The following is a 27,549-nucleotide window of genomic DNA, read 5'->3' as shown; positions in this document are numbered from 1 at the left end:
AAGCGAACGACATGAAATAAATGAAGCTCTGGCCTGGCAACTCATCCTGAAATAGACCTTATCCCTTTCCTATTCCAGACCACGCGTCATTCCCTAGAGTATTATTTCTTTGTTTAACGGTTGAACACGAGAAGACACAAACAAAGAATCTTATTCTCAAAAGAATGACACGTGGTTTGAAGTGGGCAAAACATAGTGATCCATAGTGAACCCAGACGTACTAGTACTTCTAAAGCCGTACATCACTGATTTCTGGCTAGTATCAATAACATTCCTAGTCTGAGCTATAGGATTTTTTTGATGAGGCGAAAACAAAAAACCAAGGCGTCTTCGGCTGTGCATATCTTGGTCCCGTTAATTAAACGATGGCGGTTATTCCTAAACCGCGGGCACTTTTGGCATCAGGTCATGGTAAAGCCAGTTTTCCCCCGTTTTTCGATTCTGAATGAGTGAACAAAAAGCCTAAATCACGATACGATTACTGCAGTGATTTGTTCTAATTCCCTCCAACACGTTCCAGTCCCCTGCGCGGGGTCAACAACTGGGTCATCCTTCACGAATTTGAAAGATGTGATCCTAATGGAGGGCACACGTGTAGAACAATAGAAAACAATGACCTTTCCCCAACCCCGCCCCTAAACCTAACCAATCAAAGGGGACGTTGCCGTTCGCAAGGGTCAGCCAGTACGCAACCCGTACCCGTTCCAACGACTTGCCCTTGCTCGACATTCGATTTTTTTCTTTAATTTTCCTTCCCTTCCCTTTTCTTTTTCCGAGTTTTTTTTTTCTTTTTTTTTTCCTTCTTATTTTCCTTCCTTACTTTCTTTTTTAATTTCTTTTCGCGTTTCTTTGTTCCTTCATTTTTTTTCCCTTTTCTTTTTCTTTCTTTGTTTTTTTAAATTTTATTTACTTTTTCTAAACAAAAAAATCCTTCATCCTTCATTATAACATTCATCTTGCAAATCTTTCTTTCTTTGCCTTTTCATATATAAGGCACCAATTCTTTAAATGCTAGTGTACAGTTGTACCAGCTCCATATTCACTAAAGACCCCTTGCATGTGACGTCAAAGGAGCTCGATCTGTGGAACAAAACAAAACAGTTCTAATCTACTGAGAATTGGAACCTATTGTTTTGTCCCCCAGATTGTGCTGCATGCTGCAAGGGGTCTATAGGACGTGCAAATAAATACAGAATTCCAGCAGAATACCTTCTTTATTTTTCTATTGTGCGTTCCACGCCTCATACTTCACATTCGATCGAAAACGAGGCGGTCTTCCCATCATGCATCACGGCCCGTGGATTACCCATAGTGCCCTGTTGGCATCGATCCCTTCCTCGCCGTCCATCTTGAAATACTTCACGAGGAGTCTTTGGCTTGTGGACTGAGAATTTGCACAATAACCATGTTCACCTGTAGTAAATTTACCTCTTCCATTGCTAGGAATCTCGTAAGTCTTGCTTTTCATTTGTTTGCAGGGTTTTTTGGGTTTATTTTGATGGATTTGTGTGGGTTTTTGTCAGGTCGGCAGTGGTCGCACGTTGGTGACTGCCGCCATTCGTCCTCAGTCACAAGCTTTGGTCAAGGTACGTTTGAAGGTCTTATTCACATTTATTCACTTAATTTCCTTCTCTTTCCCAATATTATCATTGCATTTTAAAAGATTTAAGCTGCTGCGAGAGTCCTTATTTCATTACGAAGGTACTATTTTACATTTTTTGGTAGGACTTTGCACGTGTCGAAATTGAGAGAGGTGCCGGTATATAGTAGCCATATTAAAATGTTGGATTGACGTGGAATTTTCTTGATGATTTTAATAAATTCTCCTTATATATAATAATTCCTTCAATTTTGGATTTTGGTTAATATTCTTTAAGTCTTTCTTACTTCATTTTTGGGCATTAAAGAAATTTTTTTATGCTCTTACACAAAATGGCTAGGCCATTTTCTTGTTGAAGCCGGTTAATATAAGCGTATCTTAAAACTAGAACAACGTTTGTACTAAGAGACCATTTTAATGTCAAGAAACTACTTAATTCTTACATTAACTAACTAATATATAGATTGTGAATTATTTCTGCAAATCTGAATGCTACCAATTATTTTATTAAAAATTCTGTGATAGGGGTGTGTTTGCTTTGGGGAAAATTTTACATTTTATAAAAATGTTTACACAAATGAAATTAATAGGTTTATAATTTTATTAGTGTATTTTGATTGTCACAAATAGTTAAACATTTCTGAAAAAAAAATTTTGAATAAAAACTTGCACATGATAATGTATACAGATGCAGCAGAGGCTTCCAGCCATTGCAGTTAAAATTAAACAGCTTTTTCCATGATATGTTCAGTAATATAGCATGTAAGAGATGCCAAAAGTACAAAAGCTATGTAAGAAGAAGATTGGTCATATTTCATAGGAAGAAAATTCCTATTTTTCCAAAATTCCAAAAACATGCATATTGATGTGAAAGTTATAAAGATCCAATATCCCCCTTCACAGTTTCCTGATCTTTTCTTGAAAGGTAGCCATGCCTTTGCACCCAAGGAAGATGAACGGTGAGCTTGCAATGATAGAGACATGAATAATTGTCCAAGGTGTTAAAAAAGATCTCTATTATTGCAAGACTCACTGTTCATCTCGCTTTGCTACAAAGGCATGGCTACCTTCTAAAATAAATCAGGGAACTGTAAAAGGGACTATTGTTGAGATAACATGGAAAGCTAAAACTCTCAAATACTTTATCCAATAAAGATTGAATATTTTTGACAATACTGTAAGATAAATTGTATATTTTTGAAAATACATAATTGAGCTCTGTTTCTTAGTTTTTGCTGGAAAGAAACCTAGCTTCTAGTCATTGTACAAAATAGAAAATTGTACAATTTTAAGATATGAATATACTGACAATTTGCATTATTGGCATTTAGGTTCTTATGTGGAGTTCTTTTCTTCAGAAACTTAAAGCACTTTTCATCAAATACTCTTCGCCTAGAAGATTTGAATTAATAGAACAAAATCACAAGCCAAATTTTTGCAGTTGCATAAAAACTTTGTACTGGTTTCACATTATTTAAAAAATCTAATGCCATGTTTGTTTGTAGAGATTGAGCAACCAACTTATAAAAAATTACTGCAGGAATATTAACATTAACTATTTCTTTATTTCTATTTCAGTCTGGAACTCAGGCTAGGTAAGTATACTTTTCTTTCAGTTTAGATTTCTCTTTCAAAAGCACCAGGAGAATTAGATATAGGTTTTTAAAAGTTTCTAAAGTGGTCTAACTTCTTATACTCATTTGATCAACAGGGGCATAGTTGGTCTATCAAGAGCAATAGTCTCATCACAAATTTCAGGTATAAATGCTACCTAACCTAATTCACACATTACCCTGCACATCGCATGACACAGTCCTGTCACAGAATTTATATCTGAAAACGATAACTTTGCATGAAGTCACTGGTCTTCCAATCAGAAGAATTTTCAACAGTGACACTAAAACTGCTCTAGTGCAAATGTTACATTATACAGGGTTGATGCTGCTCCTTAAACTCCTTGAAAACTCCTTGAATTTTTGCTTTGATCATTACTTGCATGGTTCTGAAATAGATTTAGTCAGAAAGATTGGAAAATCTGAAACTCGGCCATGTGCAACCACCATGTAAAACCTTGGCATATTTAGCTGAACATACTCCTTGAAAATTCATTTTTGGGTCCTTGTATACTCCTTGAATAGTCCTTGAATTTTAAGTGGTTAACTCAGCACGAACCCTGATTGTATCTTGATATATATCTTTTGTGATGTAGCAAACTTGGTGTGAATATGCTTGTTGTTATAGGAATAATTCTAAATTATGACGTATTACATGTTAATTTATTTTTAAACAAAAAATATTTTCTTGAGATCACTAATATTATTTGACCTTTCAATAGGTGCTCAAAATGATAATTTACTACAAAAACAGGTACATTTTCCTAATCCTAACTGCATTTTTGCATTATCTATTGCAATTATCTATTCATTCAAAAACAAAGTAATCCTTTTTTCTCATAATCTATTATCTTCTTTAGCAATCATCATTAGGAGCTCTGGTAAGCCGTGGATTCCAGACAACTTCTGCAGTTCAGGATGTTGACTCTGCTGCCAAGTTTATTGGCGCTGGTGCTGCAACAGTTGGTGTTGCTGGTATGTACAGGCTTTATCTTACAGGGTTGAAAATAACGTCCAGTCATGTTGACTGGCAAATTAGTTTTAGCCTGGTCATACTTCATTCCTGGTTCAATGTTACTTGTCAAATGACCAGCAATGCAAAGAATTGACTGGACTAGTTCCAATTCTCGCCAGACATTGTCTAATCATTGTCTGTTATTTTAAGCCCTGCCTAGAAATTCTTATTTTTTTATATCAAAATATTGATGGGTCATTCTATTGTTTAATTTATATTTCTTGTTCTATTGTACATATCCAATTGGGTTAGATCCTCTTAGAGGTGCAACCTAGCACAATAATTGTGCTAGGTTGCACCTCTAAGAGGATCTAACCCAATTGAATAAATACAATAGGACGGGAAACAATATATTGTCTACTGCACAAATTTTTGATTCCCTTATATTCACTTATATATACTCATTTGAAAGCAGTTCAAGTTTAATTTGCTTTCTAATTATCTCTTTCTTTTGACTCTAGGCAGCGGAGCTGGTATTGGAACAGTGTTCGGTAGCCTTATCATTGGCTATGCCAGGAACCCATCTCTCAAGCAACAGCTTTTCTCCTATGCTATTCTAGGGTTTGCCTTGTCTGAGGCTATGGGTCTTTTCTGTCTTATGATGGCCTTTTTAATCCTCTTTGCCCTGTAGAATTGTTTCTTATTGATGATGGTGTGATTATGTGCCAATTTGTTTTCTAAGGCATGGTATTCTTATGTGGGAAACCTTTCTATGTGAAGTTTATTTTGTGATGAATGCTGTAATAGCTTGAAAATAAACTAATGTAAATTTCGCAAGTTTCTTTTGATTTGTGTTAGCATTTACTTCTAGTGTTTTTAAAAGCGTTTTAGTGTGTAGGCATTTAACCCGCAAAACAAAAAACTTTGGCCAGTGTGTAATAGCTAAATAGACACAAAAGAGAAAACTGGAATTAATTATTAGGGTCTGCTAATGTCTTAGTCTAGCATCTATTTCACGGGTTTAGTGACTTTGATTTGTACATAACAGAGTAGAGTAATTTACACTAATGCTGTAGTAATGGTTATTTAAGCCTACAGCCAGCATAGCAAGTGGTAACCTACAGTCAGTTCAGTGAAGATATGCTGACAGAGTACGACAACATGGAGGAATAGTCTTGAGGATTGGCTTTAAATGATGTGACTATATACACTTATTTCAATAAAATTAGTCACCTGAAAAGCTATAAAGCTGAGGCCGACAAGGATTATGTGTAGATTCATTTTACACTTTCAACCGCTTGATAACTGTTCATGGACTTGTGAATCTTTTACCGGTTACAGTCTCACCTGTTCTGAGCATCATCAAACTGCAGTTTGTATTAAAAGAAGCTTTGTATATACATGCTTTTTCTGATATGAAAACTTTCCCCTGATGCTCTGTGATCTCAGCTTTCTAGGTTTTTGGTGACTAACTTTATTGAAATAAGTCTATCTTTTTGACCTTTGTATCCCCATGAACCCTAGACTCATTTACATATTGATTTCTTTTAAAGGGGCACTTGGATGAAAATGGATAAAAATTGGAAATGACTTTAAACTTAGTTAAACGTATCTATATGACCCCAATAGTAGCCAAGCAACATACTTTCTTAACAGTAAAATGTAGCGGATGAAAATTATCAGTTTTATTCAGCATCTAAATTGTGAGTAAATGACGTCATTTACTCAACCCTATTGTTCTTTTTGCTTTTAAACCAAAATTTCTCATCTGCAAGTGACTCCCAGGCTAAAATTTTCTCTAATCTGGTTTACATAATCATAATTGAGTCATATTATCCTCAAATACTTCAATTATTTGGACTTTCAAAAATTGGGGCGTTTTCATCCAAGTGCTCCTTTAAGCCTAATTCCTTCTGGCCTGATAATTTATTTCCAAATTTGTGCAATGCTGCTGTTTGATTATGGCTGATTTACTCAGAATTAGACTTATTTCATGGTCAAAATATTAACAAATACTATTGGTAAAGTAAAGAATCTACATTTGTGATAACAGTCCATGTAATGCAAAAGAAAACAAATGGAATTTGTGCCTTGACTGTTCTTTCACAGGTAAAGTAAAATCACTCTAATACTCCACAGATATAATTATGTTCACTAGAAAACATGAATCAAGGTAAACCCTGAGAAATAGAGAACTCTAAACTGGAGTATTTTTTGTTCTTTTGGGTTGCAGTTGTTACTGTGAAGAAAGATTGTTTCAGTTTTATCAGTTCTGCTGTTTACAAGTGTTGAGTTTGAATAATAGAAATAGTACTGTGAATCAGTGGTGGATCCAGGGGCGGGTTGAAGGGGTCCACGGAACCCCACTTGAAAGTTTGATCTTTTAGGTAATAGAAATATGTCTTATGTAAATTTTAATAAAAAAATTATAGCTTGGTCCATTACTAGATAGTAAATTAGGTGATTAGAGCCTTTTTTTTTGTCAAACATTGACTAAGCAAAAGAGAACTGTACACAGTTTAAGAAACGGAACCCCCCTATTTGAAAAATCCTGGATCCGCCACTGTGAATGTAGAGGTCTGGAGGAGAAATACAGGAGAAATCATTACCCAAACTCACTTCCAAACTAAAAAGACCTGTTGATTCATGTTATTCATACAAGTATGGCAACAGTGGCAAATTCGGGGATTTTAAAATGGGGGTTCCTGAAATCGTATCCAATTCATGCGTGGTGGGGTCTGAAAATAAGAAAAACTTGCATTGTACCCTCCCGCTCTGAATGAAGACCAGTCCCTGACTGTAGCCTTTATTGTAAATATCACCCCGATTCCTAAATACAATTTCGTCAAGCAAATTTTGCGAAACTGCAAAATTCGGGGTTTTTTTGCTGTAATATTCTTTCCTACTCTGCCATACACAGGAAGCCCATACAAACTTTGCGAACTGAATGTAATTTAACGGGGGAAAATATATAAGCCAATATTTACTCACTTGAAGTGTTGTTGCTTACGTCGTCCTTGTTCTTTAGTGGCGATTTCAAGCCATTTTAGCGATGTTTTAAAACTTTTCGTTTCCCCTCTATATATAGAATCTTGTTGCTGATTGCGCAATATTAAGGTCAGCGGATTGATTCACGGGAGCAGATGCAGAAGTTGTCATTTCATCCAAAGCGAAAGGAAGTAAAATATGGCTTCTAGAAACAACACAGGTAAATATGGAGTTTTTTCGATTTAAAAAAATACTACTATGGCTTAGATCAGCCCTTAAACAAAATTATAAGCCTTATGTGTTTTGTCCGGTGTCTTGACTTGGCAACGTCTGTAAAACTTGAATCGATCTGATTTTGAAAATTTCGGAAAATTCCATGAAAGTTTTCAGATCGTACACACCGTAGACGATAATCTGCTATAATTTTAGAACATTTCAAAATACTCAGTTAAGGCATAGTTAATAATAGAGTGCTTTTAGAGTGCTTTTAGTCTCACTGTTGAATAGATCCCGGAGTAGTCAATCGATAAAAATCGATATCGATTTTGCCAATCGATAAATCGATAACAATCGATACCGCTGATTTGATTGATATCGATTGTATCGATCAATCGTTAAAAATCGAACTCACACTAAATTTTTGTATCGATTTTTATCGATTGATTGATTATATACATATCGATTTTTTTCGATTTATGTCTTGAAAAATTTCTATCGATGATCGTACAAGGGTCGTGTGGCTACGGATTCACACCACCGGTGTGTTTGTGTCAACCATAGCTTGACACAAACTAGGAGTTGACAGTGAGAAACAAATAGACTCACCACATTGAGTAGCAACTCATAACTCAATAAAAACACCAATTTCAATTTTGAATAATTTATTTCTGCTTTCTTTGACTCTTCATTTAGTTGCAGATTTGCTATTATTATTTGGCGAACTGATTGTCATGTTATGCATTGCAGAATTTGTAATTGCCTTGACATATTGCTTTACAAAGCTATTCTATCGTGGATTGCAAGTTTAATTTTCATGCTTGCCTGCGTTCAACTGCGATGACACTTTGAATGTTACTTTTGAGACTTTGAGTGTTACTTACAGTACACCAACATTACTTTGTATTTAGAACCAAAACGAATTCGACCTCTAGATCGATCATTATTAATCAAGTTCATAACATATATACATTTAGTGTTCAAGTTAGACTGCATTCAAATGAAAACGATTAGTCTACTGATTCTTATTTTATAGTATTATTATTTCATTTGAACTGCTCAAGAAGTTATCTTAATAATAATTTAAAAATAGGTGCATGTTACAGCCATGTTATATAGTGATCAGTGAAAAGACAGCAAAAATACTTGGATAATTAGCTGCCTGATCTTAGGAATCTATTGCACTATCATCGATATTTTCGAATATTTTCCGTGAAATAAAGCTCATTATATGATTGTACTCATTATTGGATCGAATTAAAGCTGTCAAATCTTGATCGATAAAAATCGATTACATGGATAAAAATCGAACTCACACCAATTTTTTTTATCGATTTTAAACGATTTCCCATAAAAATCGATACAAATCAGCTGATGTCTATCGATTTTTATCGATATCGATTTTTATCGATTGACTACTCCGGAATAGTTAGATGAATGTATCTAACTTGGATAGCTATTTAGTTGACATCACCTAAAATAGTAAAAGCACGCCAAATAACGGCCATGCTAATCCGGGGGGTTGTTTTACTAAAGAAAGAGTGAATAGACATTCATTTGTATCATCGTTTCTCCCCCTGATCTCAGTAGCTGTTTACTCGTAGTTTCAAATTTAGGTGACGTCACCTAAAATAGTAAATAACTTATCTAATTTAGTTGACGTCGCCTATTCAACAGTGAGACTAAAAGCACTCTAATACGCTTTACATTTATTGTCAGTGGAGGACTTCACAATAATTCAACAGGTTCTTTTATGTCCCCCATTTTACTGTAGGTTAGGAAGGGTTGAGAGACAGGGCCTATGGTTTAAAGTCATTATCTTTAAGACTTGAAGGTCTAACCATTTGCAAATATTATTATGAAGGCAGCTGACCTTCTCTTTAGACCCTGAGTGTTGGTCGCAGTAGTCGATCTGTCGTTCTTACCAACTGAGCTAACTGGGTGGGGGTAATTATTATCCGGTAAATGTATTGGGGTCAGGGCTATTGTTTCCCCATTCTCTGAGAAACCTACAGTTCCAAGGGTAGGGGGCTATGTGCATGGATATGGATATGGGCCTTTGATATATTTCTCAACTATAAAATATGATATAATGTTTATTTTAATGTTTTTATATATTTAAAGAAAATACAAGAGGTTCGTAAAATAGTGGATAACAAAAAGTTGTTCTTTGGAGCTTTAAATCCATGCTCATTCCCCCTACCCCCACCCCCATAGCTTAGCTTCACCCTTAAATTATGAATGCTAGCGATTATTATATACAATGATGGAAACATTTTGGATTGTCCTTCAAGCTCTGTACAATTGTTTAGGGCTGCATGTTCATAATTTAGGTGGATTCCATTTCATTACCTTTTCAAATTTGAAGCTCCCTTTACTTACCTAATACCGTAAATCCTCTATTTAGCCCCCCGGGGGGCTTATTTATTTCAGGCACATTTGAGGGGGGCTTATTGGAGAGGGGGGCTTAATCGAGAGGGGGGCTTATTGATTTAGTCGAAACGCAGTATGTAATATGATTGTAACTCAGGATTAAACGAAAGCATTACTATTGACCGTCTCATATAATCTGTAGTGATGTACATGGCATTTTTATTATTTGATTCACCTGCGTTAGTCTCTCAAGTATAATTTACGATCATTGTGAATAGCAAAACTAAAACACGGTAACATTAACAAAGCAAGCTAAAAAGAAATGTTCTGAACAACCAATACTTTAATAAATCATCTTTAATCAGTATACGCGATTCTTTAGTTGTGAAGAAGGAGGGGAAGGAAGGGGGGGGGGGGGGGGCTTAACAAATTTTTTCCTTTAAAAAGGGGAGACTTATTTGAGAGTGGCTGCTAAATAGAGGATTTACGGTATTCATAATTCACATTTATTTGCCCCGGCCACCTAAGAGTTGCTAACCCGGCATCTAAGTGTTATTAATTCCCAATTCACTTGGTTTTCTTTGTTTTTCATATGGTTGAATATATATATAATAGATACCACTTGAACAATATTTAACAAGTAAAACAGCTCTTTCTGTGCTCCATTCAGTAATAAAGCATGCAAGAAGTTATGTAAGCATGAAAAGAAGTGTAAGGAGATTCAAAATCTGTTATTATTTTATTATAGATTTTTTTCTATTGTTGCATACTATAAGTGCTTTATTACTGAACAATTTGGGATTTAATTGTACTCCTCTTGTCCAATCAAAATTGAATAATTTTGTTGAGTGTATTACAATAACAAAACTCTGAACCTTATTTTAGCTGATAGTACTACTGGTACCTCTTGTGAGAATGAAGAAGGTAATGAAGTAACAGACAGTCCCGTCAATCTCAATAACTCAAACCTATCAGGTTAGTTCAGACTTCCTTGACTCGGTCCCCTGGTTATAAGTCCACTAGTCTGCTAATGCATATATCACATGTACCCAAGTTCTAGTTATAAGCCCCCCTGGTTATAAGTCCACTAGTCTGCTAATGCATATATCACATGTACCCAAGTTCCAGTTATAAGCCCCCTGGTTATAAGTCCACTAGTCTGCTAATGCATATATCACATGTACCCAAGTTCCAGTTATAAGCCCCCTGGTTATAAGCCCACTTGTCTGCTAATGCATATATCACATGTACCCAAGTTCGAGTTATAAGCCACCTGGTCATAAGCCCACTAGTCTGCTAATGCCCCAAGGGGGTGGACTCGGCCAGGATTTGGGTAGGGGTGTTCCGCTGGGATTCTGAAAGGGGTACCCTGTTTATGACAAAAAAACTCAAATTTGTAGACCATGTTTATGACAAAAGGTATAATTAATTGCACTGAGTTCCTGTTTCAATTATCATGCCAGCTCGCGTATCGCTTTTTGAAGACCATAGTAACCAGTTTTGGTAAATACGAAAGGAGAAACCCTGAATATGACAGGAAACTCAGGAAAAAAATTGGAACTTGAGTGAAATTGCATACCCTGTTTATGACAAGAAGCTTGAAAAACCATACCCTGTTCAGCAGATCATCCCCGTATAGTCCATATATGGGAGTACCCCCCCGGGGCTAATGCATATATCACATGTACCCAAGTTCCAGTTATAAGCCACCTGGTTGTATTTATTATATAGTTATGATATAAAGTTCCTTCCATTATATAACCCCTCTGGTCATTTATTCTCATCTCCTTATAATTTTAACTACCAATAACTCGAACATTTTTTATTTTCCTTGAAAATTATCGGCATAATTCTGCTGTAGTAAAATAAGGTGTTCATTAAAACATCCAACGTAAATACTATAGTTTCGAATTCTCTGTTCTACAGCGTTAGCCACTATTTTGTATGGAATTACTTTGAATTTTCTTGCATTCCAGTCAAGGTCCGTGGAATTTCTAAGTATTTGTATTGTTGAAGTAGTGCATTCTTTACTTTACTGTTGGTATTTGTGAATATTTAGACACTGCATCAGGCTAACCCTGTATAAACAATTCTGGGATCAAGGAATACAGCATGTAATATTATTTGACTAATTCGAAAATGGTCTATTGTATCCTTGTGTTAAGTTCATCTTTAGTTAGAATTACAAACTTTTTGTAAATAGTACTTGATTTAAGAAAATTGAGTACTTCTATAGTAGAAGAACTTACATTGATGTGTTTCTAATTTTGTTTACAATTTCTCCCTCAGTACTTGCAATGCAAGAAAGAACCACAGGTCAGTTTAATAACTATTCTTTAGTAATTTTACACATGAAGTGAATATAATTAATTCAGTGTGCACACTGGTCACAATTTATGATTACGACATGTTTTATGCATGTTGCTATATTCTCCTACCCTGTCCAGGGTATTGGCTGCCCAGAATAGCTTCAATAACTTAACCTGACAAAGTTTTTTCAATTTGTTGTAGAATGTGATTACAAACATTCAGCACATTTTCCTTGGTTTAAGACCATGAGTGTAGTTGATGGGCAACTAACTTGTGGGGGAAGGGGGTGGTGGGTTTTGGTTGCTAACCCATAGGAGATATCTGACCCCATAAGTCTAACCTGAGTTTCAGGCCCAAGAGGAGGGGAAAAATAGGGCCATAAGTATGAAAGGTTTTGGATTTTCAAATTTGCAGGCGGGTCCTCTGAAATGGTTGGTCCTCCTGGTCATCGTTCAGGTTTGTATTTAGATCTTATTAACCGAGCGGGAGGTCTGTACGGGATAATCTTGACTGGGGTCTGTACCGGACCGAGGTCAAGATTATCCCGTACAGACCGACCAAGCTCGGTTGATAAGAGTTTTATTATATGACCACTTTTCATTGAAAAGGACAAAATGTTTTTGCCGTAAGATTAATTAATATGCGATCGGACCGGTTAATACCGGAGAATCTAGACCAGTCCGCAATGCGATCTATCCAATCAGATTGCTCAATTTGCTAGTGTCCAGGCTCTAAGATAAAATAAACTGATCTATTAATAAAGTAGAACATATTAATATTACTGTACAGTATATGGTACAGTATATAACTAGAGATATAATTGCACCAATAATTAATGTAGCACAGAGATGGCTCGAAGATGCTTCTCCCAAATTTCATCTTGCAAGCTTTATTTTTCACTGTACTGGTTATAGTTAGTAAATCCAATAGTCCCTTTCACAGTTTCCTCTGCCATCTTGAAAGGTACCGTACTTGTGCATTAAAGTGAGAATGGCAGTGACATTGTAATAATGGAGGCATGTGAATGATTGTTACGTGTGGTGAACTCTCGACCTCAAGCGTGAACTACACAGCAGTGAGAGACAGCAGCGTAGCAGTGCATGCCACTCATGAAAACACAACCCAGCTGATTGGAAGCCTTGTTGGTTACTATGACAACTGTCAATTTTGATTCTAGCCCAAAAGACTCTAATATCTCATTATATATTTAGCTGCACAGACTAAAAGCTCAAAATGCATCTTGGAAACAAGTATTGGAGAGGCACCCCATGCAGTCAACATAAAGACAAGGTTAAAAATCCTGCTTGATCCACCAAGGCCCTTCGGGGGAGACATCAAGTCTCTTGCTTGTGCCTTCGGGTACACCGGTAATCAAATAAATTTCTTGACGACAATACCATATGTGTCAGCAACTGAACGTCTCTTGACTACTGAAGGACATCACGATATTGGATATCTTCTGGAAAAACTGAAGTCCATTGGCAGGGATGATGCTGCTGGAGAGCTTGAAGAGTACATTATTTTGCAGGACTGCAAGTGCAAAAGTTGTATAATGAGTCTTCGTTGATTTTGATTCCATTATTGGTCTCATTATTTGAATATTAAAATTTATTATTCCACATAAGGAACACCATAGTCCAATCAGAATTTGAGTTTTGAAACGGTTATTATTTTGAATCCTGAGTCTTCGTATGCTCGGAAAGAATAATAGATTTCAATATTCAAATAAGGAAAACATTAATGGATCTAGGAGGGTAAGGTTGAGCTGTTTTGACTATAAATTCTGCAAAATTTTATTCCTGAAAGGAGAAAAAAAAAAATGTATGTGTATACATAACCAATGCAAAGGTAGATTTCTAGAATATAATGGTAAAATAAGAAGTAATCATAGATTGGTTTTTATAAACCTTTGCAATACACTTTAGCTTATTAAGTGCTATCACACTCTAGTTTTTTATTTTCTATTGTGTGTATCCAATTAGAGTGCAACAATTACTCCTGGCGGAGTACCCCCAACCCCCCCCCCCTGGAATTATCGTAAGAGCAGACTTTACTTCCAAATCAACCAGCCTATTTGAAAAACTCAAATGGATTCCCATAGATGATATTATTCAATTCAAGAAACTGTGTATGCTATTTAAAATTGTTCATCAAAAATGTCCTGCACATTTCTCTAAGTATATAAAGTATGTTAGTAACTCACATGGCTATAGCTCTAGGTCTGCTTCTATCAATAACATTCGAGTTCCAAAAATGAAACACAATTTAGGACTTTATTCGAACATTTTATGTTAGCTCAATCAATTATGGAACAATTTAGACTCTTCTATAAGAACATCATAGAACTTCAAATCTTTTAAGTCGTCACTATTACATTTATCTAATGTTAATACATAGAAATGTTTTATGTTCTTTAGTAATAAACGCAAACTGTTTCAGTTTTAGATTGTATCATTCCCTTGAGGATTATTTCTTTGTTAACCACTAGTAATAATTGACAAAGACGTCTCCATACTAGGCTAATTTTCGTTTCCCCTCTATATATAGAATCTTGCAATCTCGTACCCAGAGCCCTTATTTCTTACTGCGCATGCTCGACGAAATTATTTCATTATTTTATTATTTCGTCGAGCATGCGCAGTAAGAAATAAGGGCTCTGGGTACGAGATTGAGAATCTTGGTGCAGGCTGCGCAATATTAGGGTCAGCGGATTGATTCACGGGAGCAGATGCGGAAGTAGTCATTTCATCCAAAGCGAAAGAAGGTAAAATATGGCTTCTAGAAACAACACAGGTAAATATGGAGTTTTTTCGATTTAAAAAAATACTACTATGGCTTAGATCAGCCCTTAAACAAAATTATAAGCCTTATGCGTATAAGCTTATTTTATTTGAAACGTTTTGTCCGGTGTTTGACTTGAAAACGTCTGTAAGTATATTACCGTCGATTGCATCTACCCGTTAAGGCAAGTGAACAAAACATGTTTTCGCGTGGCGTCAAACATCTATGTTTGGCATCTATGGCGTACGATCCCCGCCAAAATTCGTGCCTTGAATTTGACATTCAAGTTTCAAATTCAACATACAAATTATACACTCGACATTCAAGTTTCGAATTTTACGCTCAAGTTTTGAACTTCCGCATTCAAGTTTCATATTCTACATTCATGATTTAAATTCAACATTCAAGTTTTATATATTCTACATTCATTTTTTAAATTCAACATTCAAGTTTTATATTCTACATTCATGTTTTAAATTCAACATTCAAGTTTTATATTCTACATTCATGATTTAAATTCAACATTCAAGTTTTATATTCTACATTCATGTTTTAAATTCAACATTCAAGTTTTATATTCTACATTCATGTTTTAAATTCAACATTCAAGTTTTATATTCTACATTCATGATTTAAATTCAACATTCATGTTTTATATTCTACATTCATGTTTTAAATTCAACATTCAAGTTTTATATTCTACATTCATGTTTTAAATTCGACATGCAAGTTTTATATTCTACCTTCATGTTTTAAATTCGACATGCAAGTTTATATAGCGTTCGAGAATTTATAAGTAATATATACAGTATGAGTGGCCGTGTTGTATCTGATATACAAACTCGAGGCGTAGCCGAGAGTTTGTATGATACAACACGGACACGAATACTGTAGATTGCTTATCAAACGTCTAGGTTAGTTCCTTTGTGTCTCACTAAAATTTTCAAAATTAAAGTGAATCTGCCCAAGAAAATCCAAGATAAAGTTTATGCAAATGAACACGATTCTGTATCTGATTTACAGAACTCTTCACGGTCGTGATTTCTATTGTGTTTTCCTCATGAATTATTAATGAGTTTGATAACTCTTCCGAGCTCGAAATAATTCTGGACTCGAAATAATTCCGAACTCGAAATACCCAAAACTATTTCGGAAAGCAAATTCGGAAAGCACATTTAGAAAGCTTTTGAAACCGGAATTTTTTTACGGATGGCGCTCCATAGGCGTCTTGCGTCTTGTTTCTCGTTATGTGATGTTTACTCGCCCCATCAAATCTCAAGTCGGATGCCGCAATTTTCAATTCCAAGCTGTGGACTAAACTACCTGAACCAGTACCCTATATATGACTGATCTCCAAGTTTGGTATTCGAGGGTAAACGAGGGTAATATAAAAGTCGAGTTGTAAATGTACTAGGTCGAGTTCGAAATATGATGCGGTGAATTGCAAAATGTACCCAGCGTGTGTCGAATACCAAATTTGGAGATCAACACGGACAAACAGACAAGTAAACTTTGAACTTTGATATGCCAAACATAGATGTTTGACGTCACGCGAAAACATGTTTTGTTCACTTGCCTTAACGGGTAGATGCAATCGACGGTACGACAAGAAAGAGATGTTCAGAAAATTCTGAAAGTTGAATATAGTATGTGTATATTACAAGAAAGAGATGTTCAGAAAATTCTGAAAGTTGAATGTCGTATATATATATTACGACAAGAAAGCAGGCCCGTAGCTAGGATTTTTGTTGGGGGGGTGCTAATTTACAAAAAGTGGACCAACTATATACTTTATTTTTTAAAAGTCCCATAGGACACATAGGTATAGATAAATTATTAAAGTGAAATTGATTTTTTTTTACTTAGTTTTACGTGAAAATATCATACCAGCCAAAATCACACTTGCTTAAAAAGCAGACCTTAAGCTCGCGTGGGGGGGGGGGGGGGGGGGGGTGCAAATGCACCCCCTGCACCCCCCCTAGTTACGGGCCCGAGAAAGAGATGTTCAGAAAATTCTGAAAGTTGAAAGTCATTAATTCCCAATTTACTTGGTTTTCTTTGTTTTTCATATGGTTGTATATAGAATAGATACCACTTGAACAATATTTAACAAGTAAAACAGCTCTTTCTGTGCTCCATTCAGTAATAAAGCATGTAAGAAGTGATGTAAGCATGAAAACAAGTGTAAGGAGATGCAAAATCTGCTATTATTAGCTCTTTTATTATAGTTTTTTTTTCTGTTGTTGCATACTATAAGTGCTTTATTACTGAACAATTTGGGATTTAATTGTACTCTTCTTGTTCAATCAGAATGGAGTAATTTTGTTGAGTGTATTACAATAACAAAACTCTGAACCTTATTTTAGCTGATAGTACTACTGGTACCTCTTGTGAGAATGAAGAAGGTAATGAAGTAACAGACAGTCCCATCAATCTCAATAACTCAAACCCATCAGGTTGTTTCAGACTTCCTTGACTCGGTCCCCTGGTTATAACCCCACTAGTCTGCTAATGCATATATCACATGTACCCAAGTTCCAGTTATAAGCCACCTGGTTATAACCCCACTAGTCTGCTACTGCATATATCACATGTACCCAAGTTCCAGTTATAAGCCACCTGGTTATAACCCCACTAGTCTGCTACTGCATATATCACATGTACCCAAGTTCCAGTTATAAGCCACCTAGTTATAACCCCACTAGTCTGCTACTGCATATATCACATGTACCCAAGTTCCAGTTATAAGCCACCTAGTTATAACCCCACTAGTCTGCTACTGCATATATCACATGTACCCAAGAACTTCAGCATTCAAGTTTTATATTCTACATAATTCATGTTTTAAATTCGACATGCAAGTTTATATAGCGTTCGAGAATTTATAAGTAATATATACAGTATGAGTGGCCGTGTTGTATCCGATATACAAACTCGAGGCGTAGCCGAGTGATTGTATATCTGATACAACACGGACATGAATACTGTAGATTGCTTATCAAATAGCCTTCTTTGTGGGTTTTCGGGGGACTTGGGGAGGAGAGAAGAGGAGAGAGGGAACGCCTGCCAGCAGGCCTTATGATTGGTGCGATGAATAAATGATGGACGGCCGGATGTGAAAAATATGCAAATGCTACTTGATCGTGTAGATTCAAGATGGATGACTTTGAACATTTCTTGAATGAAGCTTTAGCTTCTTTATCGCTTGAAGAGCCTTCATTTTCGCTCAAAGAAGAACAGAGAGATGCTATTAAACATCTAGCGTCAAATCGAGATGTATTGGCTGTTTTGCCTACTGGTTTCGGAAAGAGTTTAATATTTCACCTGCTAGTTTCGAGTGAAGCAATCTCTAACAAAAAAACACTGCTGTGTGGTTGTAGTCTGTCCACTGAAAAGTATAATCGGAGACCAGGTGGTGGAGGCAAAAGAGCTTGGTCTAAAAGCAACATCTTTAGCTGATGTAACCTCGGAGAACGAAAAGCATTTAGAGTATGAGCTAATCTTTGGTTCCGCCGAGGAAATGCTAGCTCCCAAATTTCTCAATCTCATGAAAGATTCCAACTCGAAGCTAAAGGAAGCTGTTGAAGCTGTGGTGGTCGATGAATCCCACACCGTTGAGACATGGACAGGAGAAAGGTATGTACTTTAATAGTAAACAAAGCTATTTATTTTTTTCATAAAGCAAACTTTTTTAATCTCGGTGTATGCTTTTGTGACAGGGCTGTTACTAAGAAAGGCAAGAAAGCCTCTGCATTTAGAGATTCCTTTGGAAAGCTATCAATGCTCCGTTCATTTTGTAAACCAGGTAAGTTTAGTGAAAACAAAATTAAGACAAAAATTGACCTAATATCATACGAACACTGGTAAACAATAATTAAATTATTTACACCTGGTTAAATAAACATGGTGTCCTGAAATGTTAGTGAAACAGATTTCAGAAGCTTCGTATATAAGGTCATAGTACTCAATGCAAGGCTCGTAGTTTTTTCAGACATGCAGCCGTAAACTTAGCATGAATTTAATGCAAACTATGAAATCTTCAGCCTATGGGGGAAAAAATAGAACAGTTGAAAATGTAAAATTTTTTCAAGCCACTTGACTAAGCCACTTTTGTCTTTTACAGGAACCCCTGTAGGTGCTATTACAGGAACAGCAGACAAGTGCACCCAAAAAACAATTGAAAAAGTACTCTGCCTTAAAAAACCTTTGGTGATCTATGTCAGCCCAAACCGTCCAAATTTGAGATTCCATGTGGAAAAAGTGAAAAAGGTTAAACAGCTTGCATGTCTACAATGGCTTGTTAAAGTAGTAAGAGAAAAAGGGGTTGCCACAACTGCTCTTTGTATGGGAGTAAATTTTCCAGACGTTAGATTTATAATCAATTGGGGTCCAGCAAGGACAATATTAGAGCAGCACCAACAAGCTGGTAGAGCTGGAAGGGATGGCAAATTGTCGCATGTAATTGTCGACATTTATCATGGACAGCAAGTTAGCCATTGTGAAAAGGAAGTCAAAGACTTTGTTTACGAGTATCAGCATACAAATCCTTGGACACTGCAATAGAGCCAGGTGATATTCCACACGACTGCTGTGCTTTTTGTGCAAAAACTTGCAAATGCAGTGGTGAAAACTGTTATGTGGAGGCATTACCCTTTGAACAGAATAAAGAAGAAGGTAGTAATGCTAGTCAAAGAAAGAGGCATACTGTTACACCTGAGGATAAAGAGGATCTAAAGAGTGCACTTGTGGAGGTACAACAAGACTTAAGGGAAAATGGAATTTTCAGTGAAAGTACTAAGGAATGGTTTTCAGTGGCACTTATTAATGACGTAGTAAAACACTGTAAAGAAATATTCAGCATAGATGATTTGACAAGTAAGTTCGCTGTGTTTTCTCTGGCAAATGCACTAAGAGTCCTTGAGTTGGTCCAAGAAATTTTTTTGGATATCCCATATTTTGAGGAAACTGTATTGCACCTTACTTCACAAGGGATGTGTTTAGATGGAATGCCAGTCATTTCGAGACACAGTTGTTTCGAGACAGGTCGTTTCCAGACACTAAAATACAAGTTCGAGACAGGCATATATCCGTTTCGATACACCTCATACACCGTTCAATATATATCATATATATAGGACTTTACAGGTTCAAAACAATCTTATAAAGATAAGTATTTATTGCTATGTTGCATAATTTTTTGTATGTTGGTGTGGTTTCGTTGGTGTATAGTGCATCGAAAATCTTTATTATTATTGTCAAGGTAAAAGCATATGAATTATTGACTTTTGAAGCATTTGGTTGGTTGTGCGTATTTGCTGGTTAGGAGTTAAAAAAGCCAATAAAGTGCCGTGATAGGTAGATTTTGATCTGCTTGGAGCTCAAAGCTCGATGAATCTACTCTGGAGTTTTTTTGACATGGATCGAATTCATATACTTTCACCTTGATAAAAATAAAGGTTATACTAGTATATTCTCTAACTTTAATGTGTGCTTCTGATAAAGATTTTGGAAAAAATCATAGAGTTCTGACTAAGATCTGGTAGTTTTGACTAGTCGAACATTCTTGTTGTCGAGTCAAAATATCTCATCCGCGTCTTAAGTTTTTGAGCTAGTCGTTTGCGTGTTTCTCTCTAAACTTGAATCCCCTTTCATACTTATCTAAAAATTCTTCATAAAGTTTAGAAGATGTGAGTTTCTGATGAAGATTTTGGAAAAAATCATAGTTTTCTGATTAAGATCTGGTAGTTTGACGAGTCGAACATTCTTGTTGTCGATTGACGAGTTTTGCAAGTCAATAATTCACGGAAAACTTGGTAACGTTTGGTCTGGTATCCTCGTATCTCAACATAGCAATAAATACTTATCTTTATAAGATCGTTTTGAACCTGTAAAGTCCTATATATATGATATATATTGAACGGTGTATGAGGTGTATCGAAACGGATGTATGCCTGTCTCGAACTTGTACCTTAGTGTCTCGAAACGACCCGTCTCGAAACGACTGTGTCTCGAAATGACCGGATGCCGTTTAGATGTCTCCCCCATCAACTGATTTGATTTGAATGACAGTACTCTGTACAGTGACAGCTTGGATAGTGACACTGAAATAGAAAGAGCTCTAGAGATTTAATTTTTTAATATGTGTGCTGTCTATTTCTGGGTCTTGGTACAACTTCATTTTCATATACCCCAAATTGTAAGAACAAACCATATGAAAATAAAATAGAAGTAATAAACAGGTCCTACTATTACTGTATTTTGCAATTTTTTTCATATAACAATGTTCTTGCAATTTTGGTTATGGATAAATTTCTGTTAACTGTGATATTGTATATCAATTCAAGTAATTTTATTATGTCTGCTCATATAACTGTATTCAAATGTTTTTTTGTTCATTTAAAATGCATTGGTAATCCATTTTACAACATCAGACTATGTTTTGTTCTAGTTTCTGTATTATTATAACCATATGATAACCATCTGATAGAACAGAGTTGACAGTACACTAAAAGTGCTTTGAACCTTTGAATATTTTCATGTCTTCATTTTAATATATGTCCTAATCTGTTTTGAACACAAGGTACATTATAAAAGAGTACACTAGTTTAATATGACATAGCTAATACAACAAAGCTATATTCATTCTATTTTCTTTTGAGTATTATAATTGACTTAATATACTAGTGATGCAAAAGAAATCATACTAGGCCTACTGAGAGTATTGCTTTTGATAAAGAGTTCCCCACAAGTTCACATGTTCTTTGATCCATTGATGCAAGTCTCTGTAATCAAGACCATGCAAGAGACTTCTTTCAAATTTGGGAAAGGATGGATATTCACGGCCAGGTTTTTTTTTAGAAAATCTTGTTGTCGGTCAAATCTCTGAGGATTTGATCCACTGCTTCTTCTTCACCAGATGAAGCCCTGTTTCTGGTTTGATTTCCCTTAACACAGTCCTTGTCCACAGACTCGTATATCAGTTCCACACATTCAAGTGCTCCAGCAGTTCTTTCGGCATTTTTTTCATCCAAATTTGCTCCCAAAGCATGCCACATGGTCTTTAGAACTCTGTTCTGCTGTTCTTTTTTTAAGTCTAAAGGGATGTCCCCCCCCCCCCCCCCCCCTCCTTGCACCACTCTTGTTATAAAAACGGTTGCACTTTAGACTTAAGGCTTGTGATGCTGGAAGTATTGCAATACATTTCACAATATAGAGTAGGACAGCATATGCATATTTGTAGTGACCATGATTCTTATAAAGCAACAAAACTAATCTAATAAATTGAACAACCTTTCACCATCCCCTTCTTTGATAGCATTGTTAAATTCAAATAGAATTAGTCCAAAGGTCAGTTTTGCACTGTGGTAGTTGAAACAGTAGTCTTGTTTCTGATCCTTTGGAGAAGATTCAGGAATATCATCTGGAGGCATTTTTTGTCCATGTTGTTGTTTTTTCATGCCTGAAAAGCAAGAAAAATTATCTTAAAACATTTCTTAAATATACAGCTTCTTGCTAATTCTAGCATATCAAAAGTCTTTTCATGCTTTTGAACTGTATTTTTTTTTGTTAGAATCAAATTTTATAAATTTTATTATTATAAATGGTCTAAATTTTTATGAAGATTTTTATATTTCATAATGTCTTTGTTTGCATATTGTGTTGGAATTTCACATTGAAAAACAATTGGCTGCATCACATGCCTTTTTAATTGAATTTAGCAATACTGATTGCTTACACAATTTAAAATTTGCCTACCTATTTCTAGTAGTTGGAGTCTTAAAAACCTCTCCACATCTTACTCTACAGAAGTAGTACCCAATGGCATCCCTTTTATCATTTCCATTGTCAAAGGTTAAACTGTGTACTCTTGTTTCATGTCTAGAAGAACAAATAGAAATAAACAACACAGACAGCTAGCCAATGTACAAAAAAAAAAACCAAATCAAAATGACTCTACCTATTTACCTAACCTGTCCTGAATGGTATGCAAAATTAGCACTACAGCCTTCTTCACAGCATTCCCATCTATTCTGTTTGTGAGCTGCTTCCAGTTCACTTGTTTGCTCGACCAGGCTATTTATTTCATCACTATTGAATACAAATCTGTTTATGTAATCTTTACAAACATCCAGCAACCATCTAGCCTTGGTATCACGAGATACTGATGAATCAGGTAAAATGAGATTTGGACTTGCTGCAACAAACATTAGAGAACATATTCAGCTGCCAGTTATATACTAACAGACCCTGGAGTCATTTTAATGAACCTAGACACAACTTATTAGTTTTTTGTCTATATGGTTGGGAGGGGGCAGCTACAATCCTCCCCCTATAATAACTACAATAATGCAAGCATGGTCTGGTTTTGGCATACTTCTTGTAAAAGTTAGGGGGCTTAAGACTCCTTCCCCCCCCCCCCCCCCCCCCTCACCCCCTCAGCCCAAGCTCTGTTGTCCCTGTTAGCACATTTCATTCCTTAGTTATGTTATTTTTCAATATTACCATCAGCATTTTTCATGTCTGTCATCTCCATAAATGACGCACATATGTGTGCTTCAATTTCTCTCGCATGAAATTCACTGTACTCATCGTAATGCTTGGATACTCCTTTTGCTGCATTCATTTTACCAGTACGATTGATGCTTGCTCTTGTTGTGCCCACTTCTGATGCAGACGAATGATCCACAAACAATTTGTACTCCAACTGCACATGTAAATGAATGCAAATTATATAATCATTGCACATATTTAATGATGTAGACTAATTTTTCCCCCAGTAAATTATACTTTTTCTATTGATTATTAGAACTCACATTTAACAGTTTGTTTATTTACACATTAATATTTAAAGTCTTGAAAGAACAGCTATACAAAGATTATCTTAATAGTTGTTAGCAAATAAAAATTAAAGATATAATGATAAAGGAGAAGTGTGTGTGCTGAGTTGAAAAACGTTTGAGTCAACAGCCACCTACCATTTGCAAATGAGTAAACCCAATAGTATCCAAACCTTTAACCAATTACCTTGTAAAGAGTGTACTTGGCATGCCAATCTGCAAATTCTGTGTCAATCCCTTCCAGGCACTCAGAAGGACTTAGTCCATCCTGATAACTGCAGATCACATTCCTAGACCTTTCTTCAAAGAGCTGATCTCCGTGAAGTGGTACTGTAGCTAGTAAAGTCTTGCTTTCACCATCATCACCTTTGTTGAGGCAGGGGACATACTTTTCTTGATTATGTTTGAGAATCTGTGCCATATCTCCTGAGACATTTGGGTTGAGAAATTCCATTCCAAGGGTGCACTGAAAAAAAAATTTTAGATCAAAACACTTTCCATAATTAATTTTTATTGCATTTCTTTTTGTTGCTTATAGTGTAGTTTCAGTAATTATCAAACCCCCTTCAACACACACATACACAGAGGAATTTTGGAATTTCTGGAACTATACTGATTTGTTTGTTTCTTCATAAATCATCCTGATTCTTTTTTACTTACAATATTTGACTTTTTTTGCCATTTCTTTCTCAAACTGGTGAGGGACATGGCGAATGACAACATTTCTTAGTGGCTGAAAGTGTTTTAGATACTTAGTTATGACCCGGCTTACAAGAACTTCAAAATTCTCTAGAAGATGGGCTTGTACTTGCTGGTCTGGAAGGAGCTCAACAAACTGGATGTTGTTGGTTGGTTTCTGGCTAGTCTTTTTATCAAGGTTTGGATCTTGCACTTTATCCAAAATAGAATATTGGTGCGTCCAGTGAATAGAGCGATTCTAGCATAGATTTCATGATCAATGTTGTCTCCAACTATCCTGCAGCATGAAAACAGCAAAAACAACTCTTTTAAATACTTTCTTACTTAATGAAATGTTGATGTAACTTAAAATAACAATATATGGAACACATATACCGTAATATTCTCAAATATATCATATTTTGAGCTTGTTTCTACTATTTGCAGACAACTTTTTTGCTTCAAAGTCACTCTTCAAAGTTTGAAAGTTATGTGGTCTATGTGTTTATAGCAAATTGTATTGGAGACAGGGACTTGAGGGGAAAATATAGCCCCTTCTTTTCCATTTGTGTAACAGCCTCTAATAATGTCCCCCTCCCTCACTTTTTAGGGTGTTCTGAAGTCATACATGACTGAAAATAAATTAATAAAAAATTGCTTACTTATAAAGAGGTAGTCTAGTAGTCTCAAAAACTGTAATGGCATTTTCCAGGCATTCCTTTGTGTAAGCTTCCTCGTTCCTCTTTAATTTCTTTTTCACCACAAACTATCTTCGTAAGCAAAGCATATAAGAATCTTCAGTGAATTTGCTGTAGTGCTGCAAATGCTCTTTACTTTTAAGTCCATAGCTGATGACTGCTTCTCCTTGACTTCCTCGCATAATAGTATAGCTCCTCTGTTATCTTCAATTTCCTTCTTCCAAATGCAGACCTTATTTTCCAACAAGTCCCCCATTTTACGTTGAATACGAATAACTGAATCTGGAGACATACAAATACCCAGTCGATTTAGACGTATGAGATCTTCATGTTTCGCCCCGCTGTGAAATAGAATAGTGGAGATTCTGTAGTGGTACGCCGATAAGGTAACGTTTCTTACTTTTGCAAGGCTTGCAGTGGCAAGTGCTGCTGCATTGGCAGTGTTTCCATGTTGTTTGAGATCATCTGTCTTTGAGTCAGATACTCCAAGAACAGCTTGATACCACAATGGACAGAATACCCTCACTTCCTCCATGAACACTTTGTTCGAAAACCCTGCTAGACTTCCTAAAAGCCGCGTTCAGTTCTGAACGCATTTCTCTATGAAGAAAACATGCATTGGCAGCAGTTTTCCAATTGGTGAAAGCAATTTGCTTTACTAGGTTTTTGCTGTCTTCGTCTCGAGGTATTCGAACAATAACATTGCCATTTGCCATCCGTGCCACAACTTTGATCTGAAGGCCGTCTTTTGGTAGATCATCGACATTCAGGTAGTTATCTAATTCGTCTTCTTTCCTATTGATTTTGTCATCCATGTTTAGGGACTTTCTCGCAAGAGGTGATTTTGTTACCCGGGCTAACTTCGACTTTCTCCATGACGGACTCGTCTTGTCTGGTGTGTCTAGCCGTCTTTTAGTCAGAGTTTCGGTAGGCTTCTCTGGAGTTAAACTCCAAGGGTTAGCATTTTTCCGAATGAAATCATAGAGTTGTCCCAGATTTCTTACTTTTCGGGCGCAAGGATTACAGCATCGATCAGAATAATGCTTGCTATCCTGCACGAGTTTAACTCCAATTCCCTCACAAATGTCGGCTAGAACAGTACCAAAAGAATCACTTCTCTTAGAATGTCTGAAGATGTTTTCGGACGACAAATAATTACCGTATTTCACTTTAAAACTACAGCTACAAAATCTACAATTTTCATTTGGTTTTGTCTTCGACGCCATAACAATAATTTTTTGACAACTCTCATGCTTGCACGTGTGTTTACAACGGAAATGAAACTTTACTTCCGATTTCCTAGTTGTGAAATGTGATTGGTCACGTTTTGGCGCCTTTATCGTTAACCATGCATATCTAATTAGGAGGCGTTTTTCAAAATCATAAGGCCTGCTGCTGGCAGGCGTTCCCTCTCTCCTCTTCTCTCCTCCCCAAGTCCCCCCAAAACCCACAAAGAACGCCTGGCTACGCAGGCTACTTATCAAACGTCTAGGTTAGTTCCTTTGTGTTTCACTAAAATTTTCAAAATTAAAGTGAATCTGCCCAAGAAAATCCAAGTTAAAGTTTATGCAAATGAACACGATTCTGTATCTGATTTACAGAACTCTTCACTCTTCATGGTCGTGATTTCTATTGTGTTTTCCTCATGAATTATTAATGAGTTTGATAACTCTTCTTTTGTATCTTACATCAATAGGCGACATTTTTATTCGCGCCTTCCCGGGCGTCTTGCGTCTTGTTTCTCGTTATGTGATGATTACTCGTCCCGTCAAATCTCAAGTCGGATGCCGCAATTTTCAACTCCAAGCTGTGGACTAAACTACCTGAACCAGTACCCTATATATGACTGATCTCCAAGTTTGGTATTCGAGCGTAAAAACGAAAATATAAAAGTCGAGTTGAAAATGTACTAGGTCGAGTTCGAAAAATGATGCGGCGAATTGCAAAATGTACCCAGCGTGTGTCGAATACCAAATTTGGAGATCAGTGATTTCTATTGTGTTTTCCTCATGAGGTATTAATGAGTTTGATAACTCTTCTTTTGTATCTTTTAAATAACCAAAGAGTCTTAGACACAAAGGTGCGCGTCTCAAAAACAATCCTTACAGAAAAGTTTTGATGTTCTTTGTGAAATGATGTTCTAGAACTCCAAATGCACCGAAATGACGTTCTTTAAATATGAAGAATTTTTTATAGGTTTCTCGTGCCGATAAAGATATTCCGAAATGTTGATGATCATTTAACTGTTAGAGCTCTCATTATACATCTCTGAACAGTGGAATAACAGTTTTCATGGCCGATCTTGACAGCGAAATTGCAAAAACAAAACGGCTGACCAATTTGTGCCGTGCTGCTGTGGGCCACTAGACCTTCGCCACTGGGGTTAATTGTTGGAATCGTGCCACAAATCATGCTTCCTGTCATCTATCTATCTATCTATCTATCTATCTATCTGTCATGTTCGGTCATGTTCGGTCATGTTCAATGCGATAAACTTCCG

The 27,549-nt window shown here is 36.1% G+C and overlaps 2 protein-coding genes and 3 pseudogenes across 3 annotated transcripts; 3 read left to right on the top strand and 2 right to left on the bottom strand.

Annotated features, from left to right (window-relative positions):
• The first annotated feature begins 1,303 nt into the window (after positions 1-1,303).
• Positions 1,304-5,001, top strand: LOC116301556 (ATP synthase lipid-binding protein, mitochondrial). Its single transcript, XM_031710634.2, has 7 exons — positions 1,304-1,450; positions 1,524-1,586; positions 3,179-3,195; positions 3,312-3,358; positions 3,936-3,967; positions 4,074-4,188; positions 4,690-5,001. The coding sequence occupies exons 1-7, from the start codon at positions 1,406-1,408 to the stop codon at positions 4,857-4,859; spliced, it is 489 nt and encodes a 162-aa protein (XP_031566494.2). The 5' UTR covers positions 1,304-1,405; the 3' UTR covers positions 4,860-5,001.
• A 2,235-nt stretch (positions 5,002-7,236) lies between these two features.
• Positions 7,237-14,499, top strand: LOC116301558 (uncharacterized). The gene is made up of 5 exons (XM_089036172.1): positions 7,237-7,376; positions 10,631-10,720; positions 12,035-12,061; positions 12,470-12,511; positions 13,267-14,499. Exons 1-5 carry the CDS (start codon positions 7,355-7,357, stop codon positions 13,620-13,622), a joined length of 537 nt encoding a protein of 178 aa, XP_088892298.1. The 5' UTR covers positions 7,237-7,354; the 3' UTR covers positions 13,623-14,499.
• Positions 14,500-14,780: 281 nt separating this feature from the next.
• On the top strand, positions 14,781-19,548 carry LOC148907315 (uncharacterized; annotated as a pseudogene). The gene is made up of 4 exons (XR_016121040.1): positions 14,781-14,848; positions 17,203-18,472; positions 18,556-18,641; positions 18,960-19,548. The product of XR_016121040.1 is annotated as an uncharacterized LOC148907315 (transcript).
• A 1,997-nt stretch (positions 19,549-21,545) lies between these two features.
• Positions 21,546-23,043, bottom strand: LOC148907314 (uncharacterized; annotated as a pseudogene).
• Positions 23,044-23,340: 297 nt separating this feature from the next.
• On the bottom strand, positions 23,341-26,275 carry LOC148907313 (uncharacterized; annotated as a pseudogene).
• Positions 26,276-27,549: the final 1,274 nt, after the last annotated feature.

The sequence above is a fragment of the Actinia tenebrosa genome, unplaced genomic scaffold (genome assembly GCF_029948245.1).
Source record: "Actinia tenebrosa isolate PJP-AT-01 unplaced genomic scaffold, QUT_ActTen_1.0 PGA_scaffold4__44_contigs__length_22323623, whole genome shotgun sequence".
NCBI lineage: Eukaryota > Metazoa > Cnidaria > Anthozoa > Actiniaria > Actiniidae > Actinia > Actinia tenebrosa.
This window is presented reverse-complemented; position numbering and strand designations above follow the sequence as displayed.